The 19,350-nt window shown below is 46.9% G+C and overlaps 6 protein-coding genes across 7 annotated transcripts in view; 4 read left to right on the plus strand and 2 right to left on the minus strand.

The window, feature by feature from the left end:
- The window catches only part of LOC117896780, a 44,445-nt gene extending 33,074 nt beyond the window's left edge, over window positions 1-11,371 (minus strand). For both annotated transcript variants that reach the window (XM_034805265.1, XM_034805264.1), the window contains exon 1: window positions 10,515-11,371. The gene's annotated coding sequence lies outside the window, so the exon portion shown is untranslated. The remainder of the gene's footprint in view (window positions 1-10,514) is intronic.
- On the minus strand, window positions 537-18,430 carry LOC117896785 (adenosine deaminase 2). The gene is made up of 9 exons (XM_034805282.1): window positions 18,204-18,430; window positions 17,647-18,144; window positions 17,426-17,595; window positions 17,183-17,367; window positions 16,987-17,123; window positions 16,468-16,931; window positions 5,573-5,583; window positions 4,651-4,654; window positions 537-550 (listed from the first exon to the last, which is right to left on the minus strand). The coding sequence occupies exons 1-6, from the start codon at window positions 18,268-18,270 to the stop codon at window positions 16,468-16,470; spliced, it is 1,521 nt and encodes a 506-aa protein (XP_034661173.1). The 5' UTR covers window positions 18,271-18,430; the 3' UTR covers window positions 537-550; window positions 4,651-4,654; window positions 5,573-5,583.
- Window positions 8,060-8,843, plus strand: LOC117896787 (ubiquitin-conjugating enzyme E2 G1). Its single transcript, XM_034805284.1, has 2 exons — window positions 8,060-8,183; window positions 8,250-8,843. The coding sequence occupies exon 2, from the start codon at window positions 8,267-8,269 to the stop codon at window positions 8,768-8,770; it is 504 nt and encodes a 167-aa protein (XP_034661175.1). The 5' UTR covers window positions 8,060-8,183; window positions 8,250-8,266; the 3' UTR covers window positions 8,771-8,843.
- LOC117896789 (low molecular weight phosphotyrosine protein phosphatase 2) lies at window positions 13,790-14,854 on the plus strand. The gene is made up of 3 exons (XM_034805286.1): window positions 13,790-13,906; window positions 13,990-14,342; window positions 14,399-14,854. Exons 1-3 carry the CDS (start codon window positions 13,876-13,878, stop codon window positions 14,492-14,494), a joined length of 480 nt encoding a protein of 159 aa, XP_034661177.1. The 5' UTR covers window positions 13,790-13,875; the 3' UTR covers window positions 14,495-14,854.
- On the plus strand, window positions 14,777-15,540 carry LOC117896790 (low molecular weight phosphotyrosine protein phosphatase 1). The gene is made up of 3 exons (XM_034805287.1): window positions 14,777-14,906; window positions 14,966-15,315; window positions 15,380-15,540. Exons 1-3 carry the CDS (start codon window positions 14,876-14,878, stop codon window positions 15,461-15,463), a joined length of 465 nt encoding a protein of 154 aa, XP_034661178.1. The 5' UTR covers window positions 14,777-14,875; the 3' UTR covers window positions 15,464-15,540.
- Window positions 15,603-16,436, plus strand: LOC117896788 (low molecular weight phosphotyrosine protein phosphatase 1). The gene is made up of 5 exons (XM_034805285.1): window positions 15,603-15,734; window positions 15,795-15,979; window positions 16,046-16,219; window positions 16,280-16,369; window positions 16,404-16,436. Exons 1-5 carry the CDS (start codon window positions 15,710-15,712, stop codon window positions 16,419-16,421), a joined length of 492 nt encoding a protein of 163 aa, XP_034661176.1. The 5' UTR covers window positions 15,603-15,709; the 3' UTR covers window positions 16,422-16,436.
- Window positions 18,431-19,350: the final 920 nt, after the last annotated feature.

The raw sequence follows: 19,350 nt of genomic DNA on the forward strand, positions 1-19,350 counted from the left end.
CTCTCTCTGTCGCCCCCTGTCTTTCGCTTCTCTGCTTGCTGATATTCTGGCACCCCCCCAAATGAATCGATCAAACTTCTGGGCAACCGACTTCGTGCATTTGCATTGATTTGTGCAAGCAACTTTAATGTTAGCTCGGGCCTGCAATCTCCCCCTCAGCTCTACACTCATAAACTCAAATCCCATTTGGTTGCGCCCCCTTCTCCAGCCCCTTACCAATTCGATACGTTTGCAGCCATTCGAATCGAGACGAATTTTATTCATGGCGCATTTGGTATAAACGGCGTTTACATATTGAAATCTCAAATCCAAAAATGTGAAATGTGGAAATCTCTGCAAATGGAAAGTCGCAGCATAAACACACACACGCACGCACATCTGTACATCTGTACTTGTGTGTGTGTGTGGCATTCCCATGTGTGCCGAAGGGTTTTGGGCTTATAAACTTGTTGTAAAACTCATAAAATTCCATAGAGTAGCAAAGAGAGAGAGCAAAAAAAAAATTATATGAAACGAAAAAAGTTTAGGCAGACAACGAAGTTTTAATGCACTTTGAAAGGAGAATTTTTGGAGATTTACTGGAAATATTTATTGGGAATGATTTGGAAATTGCTGAAATAATCAGTTCGCCGCGGAGCAATTTAGAAATGTGCGCTTTGAATCGACCTGCAGGCTGATTAATGTCCGATAGCAGATGGCAGCATTCTGCATTATTCCGCATTGTGTGTTTGTTTGCTTTAAAATTTTTGATTTGTTTATGATTTATGATGCATTTTTTTATTTAAACGATCCACTCTTTGGGTGTCAAGGCCGTAGCCAGAGGCATCTACGGAGTGTTTCTACTTTTTGTTGCTTTTTAATTGAATATTTTTCCACACAGGAAACACATCTTCGAGAGACCTTCAAAGGTGGTAATCGCTCTCCTTTTGTTTTCTGTTTAATGCTAATACATTTTAATAATTATTTCCTTATCTGTTGCCTGAATATCACTCTTCTCCCTTTTCCACATATTCACTCTTCCCACACCAACTGAGATTAGCTCAAACTTTATCTTCTGGCGCTTAGATAACTGCGATTAATATTTTCCAAAAAGAGTCACACTTTTAAATTAATAAACTGATAAGAATTAACTATAAACTCTGCTCCCAAAGTGTATCAAAAATCGTAGCATTACCAAAAAAAGAGAGAACACCCGCCCACGGCTGCCAGCAAAAATAAAAAAGAGAAAAAAATCTCGCTTACATCAACAGAGAAAACGAGTTTTGTGTAAACCCAAAATCAATGTGCAATCCCCCCACACACCCCAACTTAACCCAAAGGGTGAAGGAGAGGGTGAGGTAGAGGGCGAGTGGCCCCGTTTGGTGGCACGCCGCTGCATTTCACCCAACAGCGGCGACGCAACAGCAAATAATTGAACATTTTTTGGTGACCCAATTTAAGGCGACGCGTATAACAAATTGCTGCAACGGGGGGGCACGCCCCTGATTTTGAGGAACTGCTGGCTGGCTGCCCGACTCCCCGCTGCCCTCGCGTCTTAGCCCATTTTACTTCACTTCGAAGCCAAGTTTTCTTATTGATTTTGTCGCAACTCTCGAAGTGGAAAGCCAAGTCGAAGTTTTATTTTCTTTTCTTTTTTGTTGCTGCTGCGGCCACAGACGACAGACGGCAGAGGACAGAGGACAGAGTTGCTGACACGTTTCCCAGTTTAGTTTTGCTGCGAGTTGCCTGCTGCACGAGTGTGTGTGTGTGTGTGTGTGTGTGTGCAGTGTGTGTGTTGCCACACACTTGCGGCCAATAACTTTCAAATGGCCAAGTTTGAAAGTTGGTAAGAGGCTCGCCTCGCGTCCATTGAATGTTACCAATCATTGTTGCTGGCAGAAGCAGCTGCACAGATTCAATTAAACTTTGGCTTCACGCTTTCGATCAGTGAAAGTGAGTGAGTGGCCGGCCAATAGGCTCGGACATTCAGTTCAATCTGGAAATTGCAGCCTCCGTGGCAGTGCCAGTGGCAGTGTCAAGTGCATTGGCCACTGAACCGCAACCGAAAGTGAGCCGCAAGCCCGTTCCTTGACTGCAAAGTTCAGTGCCACCTTGAGGGGCAAGTACAACTGCAACCTGAGACGTCTCAATGCGCGCAGAACAGAAGAGCAGCAGAGCCAACAGAGCAAACCATTCATTTATGAATTATAATTCTGCAGTCTGCAATTAAAACGAACAGCCAACATCCGCCTCAAATTGAAATCGAAACTCTCTGTGGAAAAGGGAGGCACAGGCGGGAGACTGAGACTCTGCAGTGCATAAATCTAGCACAAGCACGAGCACGGGCAGAACAATAGAGCAGGATGCTGGCCCCAGGCCCCTGGGGCGTCCTCGGGGACGCTTAGTTGCATGCAACAACAGCAGCAGCAGCAGCAGCAGCCGCACGCTTGGCCAACGCTGCGTGATGAAGTGGCCAGGCCATGTGTGTGTACAGAGGCCTATGCCATGCGATACCCGCTGATATATATATATAGAAAATTGGCACAATTTATTCGCTTGCAGGCGAAGTTCAGAGAAGCGAAATGGAACGCACAGCAGCAGCAGCAGCAGCAGCAAGGGCCACAGACAAAAGACAACAGGAAATGCAGGTTAATGTGATAAGATCAATGGATTTTCTTTGCTATTAATTGGCAGCAGAAGAAGTGCTAGATGTACGGAGAGGAAAGCGTATCAATAGGGAGAAGAGAATCTTCTGTAGATCCCATCTGTGGCATGGAGTACTGTAAAGTGCTTAAGTCTCTGGTGTGCCCGATCCTCTTCAATCTTTCGTTATGCCGTATCAAATACTAACTGTGGACAAATAGGCTACATTTTTGCACTGTCATCTGCTGGCTATTTAGACCACAAAAACATAAGCCGCTGGCCTGGCTCACCTGTCTGCACTCGTATCTGCCAGCTGCCATCGGCCATCAGCCATCTAGCTTCATTTCCCACTTCCACGTCTCAATTCCAATGAAATGTCATAACACTGAGGAAGGGAGATTGTTGTTCAGACACTGGAGAGCCCTCCTGCTTGAGTGGTATCTGTGTTAATTTCCGCTCAAACTGTTAGTTTTATGTCTGCTTCGAGACGTTATTCCCACAGTGGAAAACAAAACGAAACAAGCAACAACAAAAACAACAAACAAAAAGCAAACCAAAAGCAATAAAAGCCCGCGGGTCAGTTTTGAATAATTTATAGCGAACCGAAATGGAATTTTGAGCATTTCCATGTCTTCTCCACTTTGTTTGTTGTTTGCTTTTTGGAAAAATGTAAATTTTCAGAGTCGAAAACGAAACTTTGGCACCGAGAAAGGCGTTCATTGTCCACAAAGAAAGCTAATTAGATGGTCAGCAATCGGTGGTTTGGGTTTCTCAGGTCAAAGATTGTGCACAAGACAATGTCAAGGGTTCGGGGCTCGTCGCTTAATTGTTAACAAGTGAAGCGACGGACTGGCTCTGCCCTGCCCTCTCATGGACACGCTCCACTGACTGTCGGGCACTGCAGGGAGCAGCCAAACAGCAGGTGAACAGCGGGTGAACAGGTGTACTGCTGCCAGAGGAAATGAATGCAAATTTGCCGGCTGTAATTGTGTGAATAAAAGTCAACATTTGTGGCCAACGCCTTGGCACGCAAGCAGCTCCTGCTTTGCCCTTCCGTGTGGCGTCGTCTTGGGCTCTGGCTCTTGGCTGTTTGTTGCTTTCGAAAACGAAAATGAATTCATTTCATAAATCCGCTGCAGGGAAGAGTCGAGAAATTAGCATAGAGGGAACTGTGCTAATGTTACAAATGTTTGCTTCCCGCTTGGCCCACAGATTTATCTCCCTGCTTCCCCCCTTAGCCGGCGAGGTGCAGACAAGTGAAGATCTGAAGACTGAAATTTCACTTTTTTTTCGCGCACAATTTGAAGTTCAACGAGCACGTCCCCCTCGTGTCTGCTTTCTTCCCAGCATGGGGCACACAAACCAGTTGAATAATGGCTCTGAAATTGCGAATTACAGCCTCATAACCTGCAGGTCTAAATGGTGATTGAAGGTCCAAGTCCAGCGTTGCCAGCGTTGCGGTTAGGGCATTTAATTAAAATACTTTCACTGCCGCAAAATGCCAAAATGTCTGTCTGCTGGTCATAAATTGTATGCCGGTTTGTTGCACGTAATTATGAGAAATGCAAAGAGCTGCAGTCACGACAGGATGTCAGGGGGAAGTCCCAAATGACGTTGATGCGCTGCTAAAATGTATCATAGCCTGACGGAGATCTGTCCGGGATGAATGGCTGTCTCTTTGCCCTTTAGCTTCCCTCTACGATATGTTAAAGGAAACCAACTATTATCTAAGCATAAACAAATCAAAAAAACCAACTTTCATTGGCCCCCCCATGAACAATAAAATTTGTTACGCTTTTCAATTGAATTATGCCCACATGATGGCCACTTTATGGAGTGAAGAGTGAAGAGTGCAGAGTGCCACTGCCACATAATTAAACTTAAAGACTGTGCTGTTATGGCCTTTGTGGCACAGCCCCAGCCTCTCCGCTAATAAACCGACTAAAAAACGTATTCAAAAAGCGATATAACTAAAGGTTGGAAAAAGAGCAACGAAAAACTAAACCAAAACCGTGGCAGAGAAAAAACAAAACTCAAATCGCTTTTCGCAAGCAAACGTGCTGTCATTAAATTTAATAAGCGCTTTTTTAGGCCAAGCTTGGATTCTGCTTTCAGCCCGGAACACGACAAAGAAAATAAAAATCAAAAAGACAAGTCAAGCATTTTCAAAAAAACAAAACACAAGAAGAAAATAAAAGAAATAAAAACTACAAATAGTGCTTTGCTTTGCTGCTTTTAACAGAATTTTCTTGGTAACAGAAAAAAAAGGGCAGCGCCGCGACGGAGTAAATGAACTCTGAGCGGCCCATCAGCGTTGTCTAACGGCTCATTTGGTGGGGCAAGGGGTCTGTGCTGGAGGAGATCCCAGTAGCACACTTTTGCTCATTTGTTTGCCCAGACTTTTGCTGTTGGAGTTATGAAATATTGTACGCATAACGCCTTACACTTCACACATGGACGGGGAATACCAGGAAAACGCCGCAACGTTAATGAAGCAACAAATTGAGTGATTATGTGTGGGGCATAAAAGCCACACGCCCTGACCACATTGCATATACGTAATAGATGGAAGTTGGCAGCATGGAAATGCGCTTTTAAATGCTGTCCCGTTTTTTGGGCCACGAGTGTCTGTGTCTGTGGCTCTGCTTGGGTTTTGACGGAAGCGCTCATTACGGACCAGGCTTTTGTCTCTCAGCGGCAGTGCAGCAGCTCCCCAAAGCGTCCGTCTGCCATTTCCATTTGAATGCATTGCACAAAAGGTAAGTCCGTCCCAGCTGCCGTCTGAATATTATGAGAATAATAATAATAATGCACAAAAAACAAGGAGGAGGAGGAACGAAAAAATGTATAAGAATATCGCGTTTCAGTTGAAACTTTTTCGCATTCAGTGCACACGGGCAGGGGCATGGGCAGTAGCAACTCCCACTCTGTGCCCTCCCACTTGTGCCACTAGTTCTGCCACTGGGGAACAGCGTTGGTGCTGCTGCCTGCCTGCAACTTCGGCTCCAACTGGCAACTCAATTATAAAGCGAGGAGCAACGCACAAAACACATTAAAACTGCAAGTGGGAAAGCTGCTTGCTGCATGCTTTTGCTTTTGCTTTTGCTTTTTTTTCTTCTTCGCTTTATTCTGTTTATTTTGCGTTCTTTCCACTTTTCGCTTTTCTGCAATTTATTGAGTTCTCTCTTTAGCATTGTTTTGTTCTACCCACAGACTGGGAGTAGGGTGGGGGCCTGGGGTAATGGCCAACTCGGTGCAGTGCAATTTTTTTCTCATTTTTTTTCTGCATGCAATTGGAAATTATGTCCGGAGTACAAGTGTACTAGGAGTGCACGGGGAGTGTTCACTGTGTATATGGTTATGGGAACGGGCATAACTCAAAGCGCCAATAAAGAACTGAAATCCTGTTGGTCACTCACTTAACTTGAATTTATGAGAAGTGCACACAGAGAGCACAGAGCGAGTGAGTAAGAGAAAGAGGCGCCCTGGGGCCACTATTTTATTAGAGATTGTTTGAGAAATGCACTGCCACAAAAGAACTATTAATATATGTATGCCCCAGCCAGCAGGTTGCACAGTTGCTCGGTCATTAGGTGCAGGAAGTCATCAAGAAACTAACCGCAAGACTACTGTAGATCGATGCACACCCAACCCCTATAGGGGATAATGCTGGGAGAACAGCGGCACTCGCTGTGTGTATGAAAAGCAATTTCAATTGATCGACGCTGTCAGCTGTTTGATGGTCGCAACATGAGCCAGCAATTTAAGGCACGCACACAGGCGAGGCCGATCCGGGCCACCTGCTCTCCAGAGCAAACCCAAAAAAAAGAGAAAGAGAATAGAGAAGAGCAGCGGCAGCGGCAGAGCAGTGCAGAATAGAGCAGCGGAGAGCAGCGGCAGAGGCAGAGCAGTGCAGAGCGGCGCAAGGTGAAATTACTTAGAGGGTGATATATTCACCACGCGCAGAGCGACAGGCGCTAGAAAGGGATAGAGACTCCCTATGGTGAAGGCGTCACCTTGTAAATAAATTCAGCTTGGAACGATGCAGCGCATAGGTAGAGTCGGCGCAGCGCAGCGCCGAATATTTGTTTCATACTGCTGGTCGTGGAAGTTCGCGTGTTGCCGGAAGTGCAATTGTCGCATTGTGGGCACGCCCACCAAAAAAAAAAACACTCACACTCCACACACAAATAAAAGAATGAAATGAAATGAAAACGAACGTTGCTGCTGCTGCGGCTGCTTCCCCATCCCCTTGCGCTTCCCACACTCCACTTGCAGAGCGCTGCCATGGCAACGACCCCAGGCAGCGCGTGGGCGTTGTCTGTTGGTGGTCGGCCAGTCCTAATGAATATTGGAAATCAATTCGGCAAAACGAAACGAAATGGGTTTGGAGTCAATGCCACTTTATCACTTTAAACGAGCGGCGAGCGACACTTTTCCCCCGCAGGCAAAATGGAAATACGAGTTTGGGACGGGCCAGCGGATGGTGATGATGACGATGGCACGTGTTAGTGGCGTAGCTCTCGATGGCATCATATCGCTTTCCCCCGTGCGACTGCGACATGTGGCACTTAAATGGGCATTTGTTGTGCAGCGGAAGAACCAGAACCCGCCGAGCAGCAGCTGTCAGTCTTGTGTGTGCTCGGCCAAACATGTTTCTCCAGAGAGACAGACTCGAAATGCATTCAGCAAATTTCGAATCTTCCTCTCCCCCTCCCTGCCTCTCTCACTGTTTGTTAGCAGCGTGTACACATGTTGTTGCTGTGGCAGCAACGACTAGCTAAATATTACCACTCAAACTGAAACTCTGCTGGAATTTGTGAAAACGCGATGGAAAAACTTGAAAACCGGCAATGCCGAAACGCCAAACGGCAGCCGCCACATGAAAAGTCAGCCACACAGGCACAGATACTGGTAGGCACAATCCACAGCCACATCCAGCCACAGGCAAAGCTGGCAAAGAGACATTAACAATTCACACATTTGCGGCAACATAATTTCGGGCCGCAGCGATAGCCAGATCTGCCCCAGGGGGGGGATTCCGAAATGCCAGGCAAAACGGCGCAATTCGAAAATGCAATTGGCAAAAAAAAGCCACAGAGAGTGGATGTGTGTGTGTGTGTGTGTGGGGAGGCAGGCACATGTCGTGGTCGAAGTTGCAGTATGCGCAATTACGAAAGCCAAGAGCAATGGCAACAATGTGGCAGCCATCATAATTTCCATGCAAGCCAAAAAGGCAAAAGGCAGTAGCCAGGCCAAGTAATTTGTAATCAAGGAAAAGGCCAGAGACCAGCAGACGGCAAAGAAAATAAAAGAAAAGAAAGGAAAGTTATGTTTTCCTTGGGCCCATTCCACATGGAACTTTCCAAAGATTCTTGCAGTCTGAACAGCTCAAGAAATACGAAATCTGACGCTGAAATCTTTACATTTGACAACTGAAAATAAAACAGAAACAGGGCAGGCTCTGGCATTAACTGTTGCCTGTGGCATTCGGCATTGTTCAGCGGTAGAGGAAACCAAAAAAATTACAAAACATAAATAAACTCGTAGCCAAAATTCCAGTAAGTAGAAACCGCATAGCTAAAGGTCCTTGTCCATGTCCATGTCCGTATTCTATTCATCCGCAGTCTAGTATTCTAGTAACATGTCTGAGCAGCAAGCCTCCCTGCTGCTGCGTCGCCAGCTCACAGAGCTTCATCGCAATCCCGTTGAGGGCTTCTCCGCTGGCTTGATCAACGATGCGGACATCTTCAAGTGGGAGGTGGTGATCATTGGGCCAGCGGATACACTGTACGAGGGCGGCTGCTTCAAGGCACATCTCATCTTTCCCAAGGAGTATCCGCTGCGACCGCCGCACATGAAGTTTGTCACCGAGATCTGGCATCCCAACATAGACAAGTCGGGCGACGTTTGCATTTCCATTCTGCACGAGCCCGGCGACGACAAGTGGGGCTACGAGAAGGCCGAGGAGCGCTGGCTGCCCGTGCACACCGTGGAGACGATACTCCTATCGGTCATATCGATGTTGACAGATCCTAACAGTGAGTCTGCGGCCAATGTGGATGCTGCCAAGGAGTATCGCGAGGATCATGCCGAGTTCAAGCGCAAAGTTGCACGCTGCGTGAGACGCAGCCAGGAGGAGGTGTAGTTGGGGTTGAGATTGAGGTTGAGGCAACAAAAAATAATAGCAAAAATACTTTACAATAAAGTTTGCGAGTTCACAAAAAGATTCTCGCTCTCTTTCTGTGTCTTTCATCTAACGAAAGTGGCAAAAAGCAGCTGCACCGCTGGCATAACTCTTAATTGGCAGCTCATCTAATTAGGACAGACCCCAACCCAACCACGGCACCCACTCTGCACTGCTCGGAAATCTCTTTGAGCTTGCGCCAACTCTGTGACTGTGTCTGTCGCCACTAATTAGACTTAATCGCACTCAACATTGAGGCGTTCGAGAGCGCTGCTGACCAGGCCAAGCGATCCTAAGCCAAGCGCTGAGCTTAATAGGCTTAGACCTCTTCCAGTTGCACACTGACACAGTTATGGCCACTTTTGCAGGCCACACTCTGGCTCTAGCTGGCCAGCGGACGCAGCTGGTCTTCACATGGCACTCACTTCAGAGGAAGAACAGCACAACAAAAAAACACTGAAAACAAAAAACACAAAATTGCCGCTGTGACAGGGGGGGCCAGTGGCCAGTTGGTCTGCTTCTTCCTGGCTCTTGGTCTGTCTCTGACTCTGCCTTTGGGGCCTGCGGCTGCTGCCATGTGTGTGCCTGTTTGCTCCTGGGCTGAACGAGCATTTTTGTGGTTAGCTGAACTTGTTTCTGTTTTGCTGTAATTGTTGTTTATTAGCAACAAGTTTTGCATTTTGATTTTAACTCCATTCTGTGGCCGCAAAGGGTTGGGTTGGGTCCACAACAATGCTCCACTGTGCCGTGCCGTGCCATGCCGTGCATTGTTTGAGGTTGAGTCAATGCTGAAAATGGTGGAGAGTGGAGCCATGGGCATGGGTGTGCCCGATTCAGTGTGTCTGGCTAAAGTATTCAAACGATTCGCTTCGAGTCGCGAGTATGATTCAGCAGCACAAAGCACAAAAAAACAACGGGCACAAATCGGTGAGCGATTCGGAAAGTGGGTAAATAAGGCCATGCACCTTCTTGGACGGGGGAAGCCAGTCGGACGGCAACAACAAAATCGGCAATAATCTGGCGGCAATAAGCCACAGCATCATCGTCAGAGCCAACAGCAGAAGCAACATGATCAGCAAATGCTAAAAAACGAAAACGAAACGAAAGAAAACAAAGCCAGAGAAAAGAAAACAGCACGAAACCAGCTTGAGAGACTCGAACTGAAGAGGAGAGAGAGACCAGAGAGGAAGAGACTCGAGTTGGAGATGAAGATTCTTCATATACGAGTAAAAAACTCACTCAGCCAGTAGAAATTGAATTGATGCTGGCCCCGCCAGCCAGCCAGACAGACAGACAGGCAGGGCCAAAAACCGGCTCTGGGGCTTCAGCCTGGGCCCCACCAAACGCACAGCGCGTAAGCCGTGACTCGATGGGACTCCAACTCGGACTCGGACTCGGACTCGGTACGGTGGCAGCATTTATAAATAGCTTTCGATATGTGGCAGGGCGAGGGCAGGGAGATCTTCTATCGGCTAATGGGAATGGGAAAACCTATGAGGCGGCGGCACTGCACTGCCGCTGAGGGTCAATCCGAACAGGTAGCCGGGCTGCGGGTCAGGTCAGCTTCATTAGCCAAGCGAGGGCGAGGGTGGAAAGAAAAAAAAACGCAGCTGAACAAGTGATAGCAGATCGGAGCGAGCGGCATTCAATTTTCCTGGGAAAACTCTATGACCAATTCTTGACTGTTGTTTGTGTGTGTACCTACCCAGAGGGACGGGACTTCAGATGCGAGAGTCGTTTCGTGTCGTTGAAAATCCAATAGACCAAGCGCTGGGGCTGGCTCCGTTTTTCGAGATGTTTTTCGTGCTGTTATTGATGTAGTGGTGTTGGTGCCGCTGCTGATTCGTGGTAGTGGTGGTGCGTCGCATACGTGTTAAGTAAATTCCAATATGTGCTCTGGTGCGCTGCCTTCTTGTATCTTACAGATACACTGGCTCAGATACTGGTTTTTGTGTGTGATTTCGTAAAAGTTGCTGTAACCGCAACGACGAGCATGCGAAAGAACGAGAGACAAATCACTGGGGCGGACACTGGGACACTGGGGACCGGGACAGAGACCGAGAAACCACCATGAAGCGCAGTGAAATGTCGTCGTCTCTTCTTTCTCCTCTTCTTTGGTTACTCCGCTGCCAATGATGAGTAATCGCGAGCTGTGGCACTAGAAGCCGGACAGTGTACACTGCACTACACTAAACACTACGTTGTACTTGCTTTTGTTTAGCAATCTTTAGCTCTTTAGCCGGATGGATGATTTTGTTAGCCATTAAACGCACGCCGAGCCAACAACAAAAATGATCGAAAATCTACCTGACGCGCGCGCCATAAAACTAAAGACAAACACACACACACGCGGTGGGGGTAGAGGGGATGCCGTAGCTGTTTGTTGTTGTTGGTGTTTTTATAGCGCGGTTGCTTTGCTTCGCTTTAGCTTCGATTCTGCTGTCTACGCGCCCGCGTTCGTTTCGTTTCGTTATGTCCAAGAGGAGAGGAGAGGCAGGTAGCGCCGAACACGTCCGCCTCGGTTCACGTTTCCAAGTAAAATAAACCCAAAAGCCAACTACTAGCACCACTGAACGTTGAAAACAAGTATTTGTTTGAACCACTGCACAGTGGGTAGAAACACATGTGCGCTGAGTTCTGTTTACGGCAGACAAATTCCCTGGTTTTACTGTGATCTGTTTACTGTTTATGGTGTCCAGACACTTGTTCATCACTTTTGGAACCACGGTTGCTGCAGTTTCAAGTCGAAACGAGATAAATGCACACAGACAGTCAAATGCAGTCTGTTGACAGCACGCACACAAATGCAGTTTTGCTTGCATGGTCGCCGGCAGGGTATAAATATATCAGGTAAAGACCATAAACTCTCTTGCTCTTGCTCTTGGGTTTGTGGAGGATGTTGAGGGTGTGTTTATGTGTGCATCGTGCAACACATTAAAGTGAATTCATGTCTCGTTTTGGTGCCTCACAAAGAGGCCGTTGTGTTTTTTTTTTTTGCACCCTCTATGGCTGTACCTTGTTTGCCGGCATGAACTTTGGCAACATGCCCGTCCCACTCAGCTCGGCAGCATGTTGCCAGCAGCCCGCCCCGCGTTTTGTTGCCAGAGCTTGTTGTTGCCGGCTTTTTGGCTGACTGTGCCGGCTGCTGTTGTCTCTCTGCCTCCCCCACTCACACCCTAACATATTACAGGGTAGTTTTGCCGTGTTTAGACCCCTCAAATAATGCTGGTCGTACGCAGGGGTATATGGGGTGTGTGGGAGTGTGGGAAGATTGTTTTTCGTGCATAGAAACATGTGTATACGGAAACGGATGCGACTTAATCCGCTTGAAATATTTCGAAAACGCGCATCTTAAAGTGTTTTTCTAAATGCAATTTAACTTTAAGTTAAATCTTAGAGTATTGTTACAGTCGGCATCTTGCTTTCATAGTTTATCAAAGTTTGTTATCCCAAGCTATGCTACGTCCGTATGTATTTACTTTCAACGAGCACAATGCTCCTATTTGTATAACCCCTGTCCCCGCCAACGCCTGCCTGGCGCTAAATATTTGATGAAGCTCCACAGACACTGGACAGACAGACAGCAGCGACAGGCAAATATACAGATACAAATAAGCACTCAGATATACAGAGATGCAGTTGGGGGGAGAGAGACAAGCTGTCTGCCAGCTAACTTGCCAGCTTTACCGCTTTTCCATTTGCCAAATGCAAAATGTGAAATTCAAAATGGATGTTCATCTACGCCAAGACATGTTTTGTCATGTCTGGAGGTAAGGGAAGATTGGTTTGTCTTCTACCTCTTATCATTTTGCCTCATTTGCACTTGAGAATCTATTTTGTGTTTCATTTATTTGCAGACTGACTGACCTTTCTTTTCATAGTAATTCCATGTCTCTACAGTCCCCCCGCAACATGTTGTTGACTCGCCAGCTGTGGTGTTTATCTTATCCAGCGTCGTTGTCGCCAGATGATGATAGCACTGAGAACGCCTAGCCACTGCCTCTCCTCTTGTGGCATATGTACACGTTGCATGTTGTTGTTTTGGTTGTTGCTGTGGTGCACATGTCTTTGCATTTCCATTTCCATTTGCATTTTCAACAATTGTCAATTGCGGAGGACGCACTGCAGCAATGCCAGAGCAGCCAAACCAGCCAGCCAGGGACATTTGCATATGTAAGAGTGTGATGAGAGTACGTAACATTTGTCTGCAATCCGACAAGCTCACTTTGACGCCGTCAAAAGCCGCCTTCCACCCCCGCTTGGAAGTTCCTCGTGTCACAAAAACAACAAGCAAACAAGAGAGCAAAGAGAAGAGAAGAGAGCGACGCGCTTGATACCCTAACAGCTGGATAGTGCTACAGGAACTGTTTTTAGTGGTTCCAATTTACGAGCTGTGTATAAGGAAAGGATGACCCTGCCAGGGTATTTAACAACTACAAAAACTTGGCAAACTTTATGTACAGACAGACGTCTGGTGCCTGCTTTTGTTTGCCTTAATGGTTGGGGCATACAATTTGCATAAAACTCAGATTTTTCCTCTACAAAAACAGAAACAAACCGAATTTATTTTAAAAGCAACTTTATTTCAGCCCGTCTGAGAAATGAAAAATGAGAGACGGAGGCCTGTTCCCTGGTCACCTGGCAGCGGCGGGGCAGTGTCATCGTCTTCTTAAAAGTCATTAAAAATTTCGGAATCCAGCCTGTCCGGAGCGGATGCAGCCTCTTGCATATTCATGGGCAACCAGCGAGACGGAGGACCAGGACAGTGTTCATCACCTCTTCATGGCAGCCGTAGAGATTCCCGTAGGGACAGATGACCCCGTCTGAACTTCTTAAACTACATTTAAAGCGTGGGTAAACAGGATGAAGTGCAGCAGGCAGCAGGAAGTGCCAGGAAGGTGTGAACACAGAGCGAGAGATTTTTACCCACTTGACGCTGCGCTCGGATTTGATGTTTACTTTAGGCTAGAAATAAAATTTGTCAGTGGATTTAGTTGTCAATTTTGTTTTAGAAAACATTTCGTGCACCTCCACACTAGCTTAAAATTTTGAATATATTTTTAACCATGCCACAGAACGTGCTGATAGTCTGCGTGGGTGCGTAGCAGGACGAACAATCATAACCCCGCACCGCACAGAGAGATTCCATTAATTAATATGCAAATGCCATGCACACGCAGGAAACATTTGCCGCTCCCCCATTGCTGAGGCTGTGATGCGTGACATGATTACCAGGGCGGGGCTGCAGGCGGATTGGCATGTGGAGAGCGCCGCCATTGAGGGTTGGCACTGCGGCTCCAGGCCGGACGAGCGTGCGCTGAGGGTGCTGGCCGGGCACAACATCGAATGCAGCAGCGTGGCGCGTCAGCTGCAGCCGGAGGATTTTCGTAGATTCGACTACATTCTGGCCATGGATCGGAGTAACGTGGCATCGCTAAGGCATCTGGCACCGAAAGGTGGCAGGGCCAAGCTGCTGATGCTTTGGGATTTTGGCCTTAAGCCAGACGAGCGCAGCATCGAGGATCCGTACTACGTGAGAGGCTCCGGAAGACACTTTTCGGTTTTTAATTTAATTCTAATGCATTCCAGCTCATGGGCATGGCTCCATTGGAAAAGATCTACGAGCAGTGCACCATTGCATGTGAGAATTTTCTGAAACAAGCGCAATTGATTGAAATCTGGTAAGCCCAATTCAAATTTGGCGCACATTTGAAGCTACAAATGAACATGGAACGACGCAGCGGTCAGCTGTTGGCTATCGCAGTAAAGTATCGATATACATCAATTAAGAATACAAAACGAAAGCACTAAAAGCACACAACCAAATAAAATATTAATTTTTGACGATAGAAAAGCAATGAATCAAATTCCATGAAATGAAGTCGCACTACACTACAAATCATTATATCATTATACTCTTACACACTTTTTACACTTTTGAACTAAGTATCATATTGCTTCAATTATAAAAACATTTCCAATGCAACAACGAACATACCCTTCTCAAGAAAATATCGACACCCCATCCAATTCCGATTAAATATCCCAAAAAAAATAAACAAAAAAATGGTGCAAAAAATTCTTATGATTTGTTTGGGTAAATAATTCTATAAATTATACATATAATATGTTATCTATGACGCTTTGACCTTGCAGGCAACATCTGCCGCTCCCCCATTGCGGAGGTGGTGATGGTGGACACGCTGGAGAAGGCGCACAAGCAGAATGTTGTGGTGGACAGTGCGGCGATTGGGTCTTGGCATGTGGGCAATCGCGCCGATCCGCGTGCCATCAGCACGCTGGCCCAGCATGATCTCAAGTGCACGCACATTGTGCGTCAGATCCAGAAAAAGGACTTTACCGAATTCGACTTTATATTCGGCATGGACGAGGACAACATGAGCGAGCTGCGGCGGCTGGCGCCCAAGGGCTCCAAGGCGGAGCTGCTCATGCTGGGTGACTTTGGGCTGGAGACCAAGAATCGCATCATAGAGGATCCCTATTATGTGAGTGGCTTAGCTAAAGCTTAGCTTAAAGATTTGTGCCCTAATGACCGCTTTGACCTTGCAGCAACGTGGTGCCGCTGGCTTTGAGACCGCCTATCAGCAGTGTGTGGTGGCATGTGACGCCTTCATGAAGGAGCGTTTGGCTTAAATGTGTTTTTGTGATATATCTACTACTTATATACTCATAGTGCAAGTTCAACTAATAAATGTTTGGTACAAAGCGGCGGCAACTGGTTTTAGTGTTGTAAAATCTTCGATCAGCCAATAGAAATTTATTGATTGTCCAACACGAAGGGCATACAAAATTCGGCATGCCGAAGCGTGTTGTGAAATTCACTTCAGAAATGAGTCAGTCCGCGCCGGCAACCTGCAGTTCGTTTTGTTTCCCCACACGATGAAGGTGCTTTTCGTGTGCATTGGTAAGTCACAATAAATTCTATTGAATGTTTAATAATTTCATAATCAAATGTAAATCCCAGGCAACACCTGTCGCTCGCCCATGGCGGAGGCTGTGCTGAACCATTTGATATTGAAACAACAATTGGAGGACTGGCAAACGGACAGCGCGGGACTCCGAGATTGGAATGTGGGCATATTGCCACAGGGACGTGGCCAGCAATTGCTGCAGCAGCATGGCCTCAAGACAAATCACTTGGGACGGCTGGTAAGCGGTTGGGGGGAGTACACGTACCAAGAGTTATAAGCTCTAATCTATGCCCTTTTGCTTTAGATAACGCCGCAAGACTTTTACGAATTCGATTACGTGCTGGGCATGGACGACAGCAATCTTGAGGAGCTGCGCCAAATGGCCAACAGACTGCAGCCCCCGCCACAGTGCAAGATAATGCTGCTGGGCAGTTTTCTGGGCCGCAAGGAAGATGAGATCATTGAGGATCCATATTTTGTATGTAACAGCAAGAATTATTCTCCAATTTGTGCTTAGATTTTGTGTCTCTCTTCGCAGACCCGAGGCATGAGCGGCTTCCACGCTGCCTACGCGCAGATCCGCGAGAGCTGCGAACGTTTTGTGCAGCTGCACAAGGGCAAGGAGCAGCAACCGCAGGCTGGATCCTTGTAAACTTACAACCCAAATAATTAGTAATTAAATAGTCAAAATAGAAATCTTATTTTATAGTTAAAAATTATCTTTACTTAGAAAACGCTGCCCTGCAGCACTTTGTCTATGAAACGCGACCAAGTCAGCTCTAGGATTTGATAGGCTCTCTTCTGTTCCTCCTCCGTGAGCAGCGAGTAACGCACCGAATTCCACACCAGAGTCTTCAGCACACGCAGTCCAGCGTTGTTGGGTGCCAGACTCATGATGGCATAGTAAAAATCGTAGCTCAAAGCCTTGGCATTCCAGAAGCCCGGATCATCGTTGCAGATGACCAGCGGCACATCCAGCGCCAGGTACTGGGCAGCCGGATGGTTGCGCATGTCCCACAGCAAGTGCAGCACCTGATTCGAGATGGGACTCACTTCGATGGCTATCTGGCGAGTCTTCACCGCATTGAGGAGTATCGGGTGCTTGGCCAGCGCATAGCCATGTCCGATGCGGGTGCTGTTGAGCAGCAGCGCATCGAGCAGATTGATGTCCGTGGAGGCGCCAAACCAATCTGAAATGAAGCAACTCTTAGCTGGAACTCCTTGAGGCTCCCTCGTGGCACTCACTCGTCTCGCCTGCGTGCAGAAAAAAGTGCGCTGTGGGTGGCAGATCCTTCAGGGCAGGCAACAGCGCATACAGCGGCTTGCCCTTGTCCTCCTGTCCCACCAGATCGAAGCCCACAACAAAGTTGGGAAAGGCTTTACTATAAAAATAAGACACAAATCAGTGGGAAAACTTCGCTTTTCGCTTCCTTTTGCTTACTGCAGTTGCCGAAAATCCTCAACAAGCTCGCCAATTTTATCCACGTCATGGCCACGATAGACGGCGTAGATGAGTTTGATGCCCAGAAAGTCCGGATGAAGGCGCACAAATTTCTCATTTAGTGCATAAAACTCTTGAATGGTGCGCTCCCGCGAGAAGGTCCTTCCACTGGCATCGTAAAGCTGCTGGAAAATTGGTTAAAGCTGCCGAATATTTCGCATTGGAAATATATTTATACCTTACCGGCGTAAAGCTGCTGCGAATCTCCGCGTACATCACATTATCGTTGTACAGCTCCTCGAGCATTTGCCAGTGGTAGGCGCGAAAGGCTGGCAAATAATTAATGGCATCCCCAAAAGTTCTGAACATGTTCTGAAAGCGATCCCAGACCTTGGTGATCGTTGGATACTCCACTGAAAGGGAAAGGTCAAATCATAACCAAGGCAATTTCTCACCAAACTTACGCTCTGGCACGGGGGTATACAGATTGATGAGACGCTCAAAATTCTGATCGTAGACCAGCGGATCAATGGAACTTCGCCGCTCATCGGCCACGCGCACGTACCCCGACTGGCACTCGTGCTCCTTGGGTGTGCGTCGAAAGGTGAGCACACTGCGACCCGTGCTCGTGGTGCAGCGCAGCATCCCGGGCATGTAGGACATGTTCTTCACCACCCACTTGGAGCTGACCGAGGCAGAGTTGTGCAGGTGGAGCACCGCGCCCTTGGGCATCTTCTGCAGAAAGCGGAAGACGCCGCTGCGATCGATCAGCGGCTTGGCCTTGAAGAAGTGCATGGCAGCGGCATTCTGTTCGGCATTGCGGAAACCCTGCGCCAGCTCCCCCAGCTTGTACTGCATGAAGCTGTCATCCGCCTTGGCCTCCTGCGTGCTGAGGTATGTGTGGCCGCCAGTCATGAGCTCCTCCTCCGCCGTGAGCACTGCCTGACGTGCCTGCTCGTAGCCTGAACAGAGGAGAGAGTGAGGATTCAAGTGGGGGAAGTACCCTTGGGAAAGCTCTTACTCAGTTGGCTTTGCGCTTGAACCGACAGCAGGTGCGGCAACAGCAGCAGCAACGAAATTCGCTTCATTATGTGACAGGACTCTGTAAGCTTTCACGATTTGTTGACTCAAATCGAACACGTTGACTTTGTTTGCTTTAGCGGCTTTAGATTTCTATGTCAGGACTTTCTTTTTCTTTCGCCGCGCCACACGCCCGTTCGTTCGCAGTGAACGTTGAGAACTGAGAGAACTGAGAGAGAAAAAATAACTACAATTTTGACACAATCATTGCTGGAGCCCACTTATCGGGGAGGTCTCTCTGCAATCAACTCATTAAGCGATAAACCTGGAATGAAGCCGAGCCGAGACCCTAGAGTGGTAGCTGTGGGAGCAGCTCTTAACGGTTGACAACGCACTCGCACTCGCACTCTCCGCATAGCCGAAAAAACAATTTTGTTCTAATAGTTTTATTTCTTTTTGTTGCTTAGAAATACCTTCCTTGAATATTAAGTGGCGCGCGCGCACCTCCATACTTCGCTGATTTTTTAACTATTTACTTTTCGTTTATTTTTCTGTTTTTTGTTTCTATTTTGGCAACTATTTTCACTGACGTTTGCGGACGCGCTTGTTGATTACAAAGTTCCTCCAGCTGCCGTGTGCCGACTGCCGACTGTAATTGCAGCTGCCACAATTATCCTCCCAATAAACAGCAGCAAAATAAAGTACCCCGAAGGTGAGTGCACTTATTCTGTTGTCATTTAAGAAAATAACTGCCGCGGCATGAACTGGGCTTGTAATGTTTATTTATTTGCCGATTTGTTTGTGTACAACTTAATAAGAGAGCGGGAATTGAGCCTAAGCATGTGCCGTCGATTGGAAGCTTGAACTTTAATTAATTTATTCTTACACGTGGAGAAAAAAAGTGGATACAAAAAAGTGAAAAAATAGATATTTAAATATTCATTATATTTATATAAAATATGCTGTTTTATATACAAAAAGATTAATTGAAAAAATAGTCACTCTCATTTAAATATATTTAATTAAATTTGTGGTAAAACTAATCTTCCATCTAAATATTTACTTACATATTTTAATTAAATTTTCATATGTTCCACTCTCTGTGCAAATAGTTTTGTCTTTTCACCATGGACAAATGTGCATTTACT

This window comes from Drosophila subobscura, chromosome O, assembly GCF_008121235.1.
Source record: "Drosophila subobscura isolate 14011-0131.10 chromosome O, UCBerk_Dsub_1.0, whole genome shotgun sequence".
Lineage (NCBI taxonomy): Eukaryota > Metazoa > Arthropoda > Insecta > Diptera > Drosophilidae > Drosophila > Drosophila subobscura.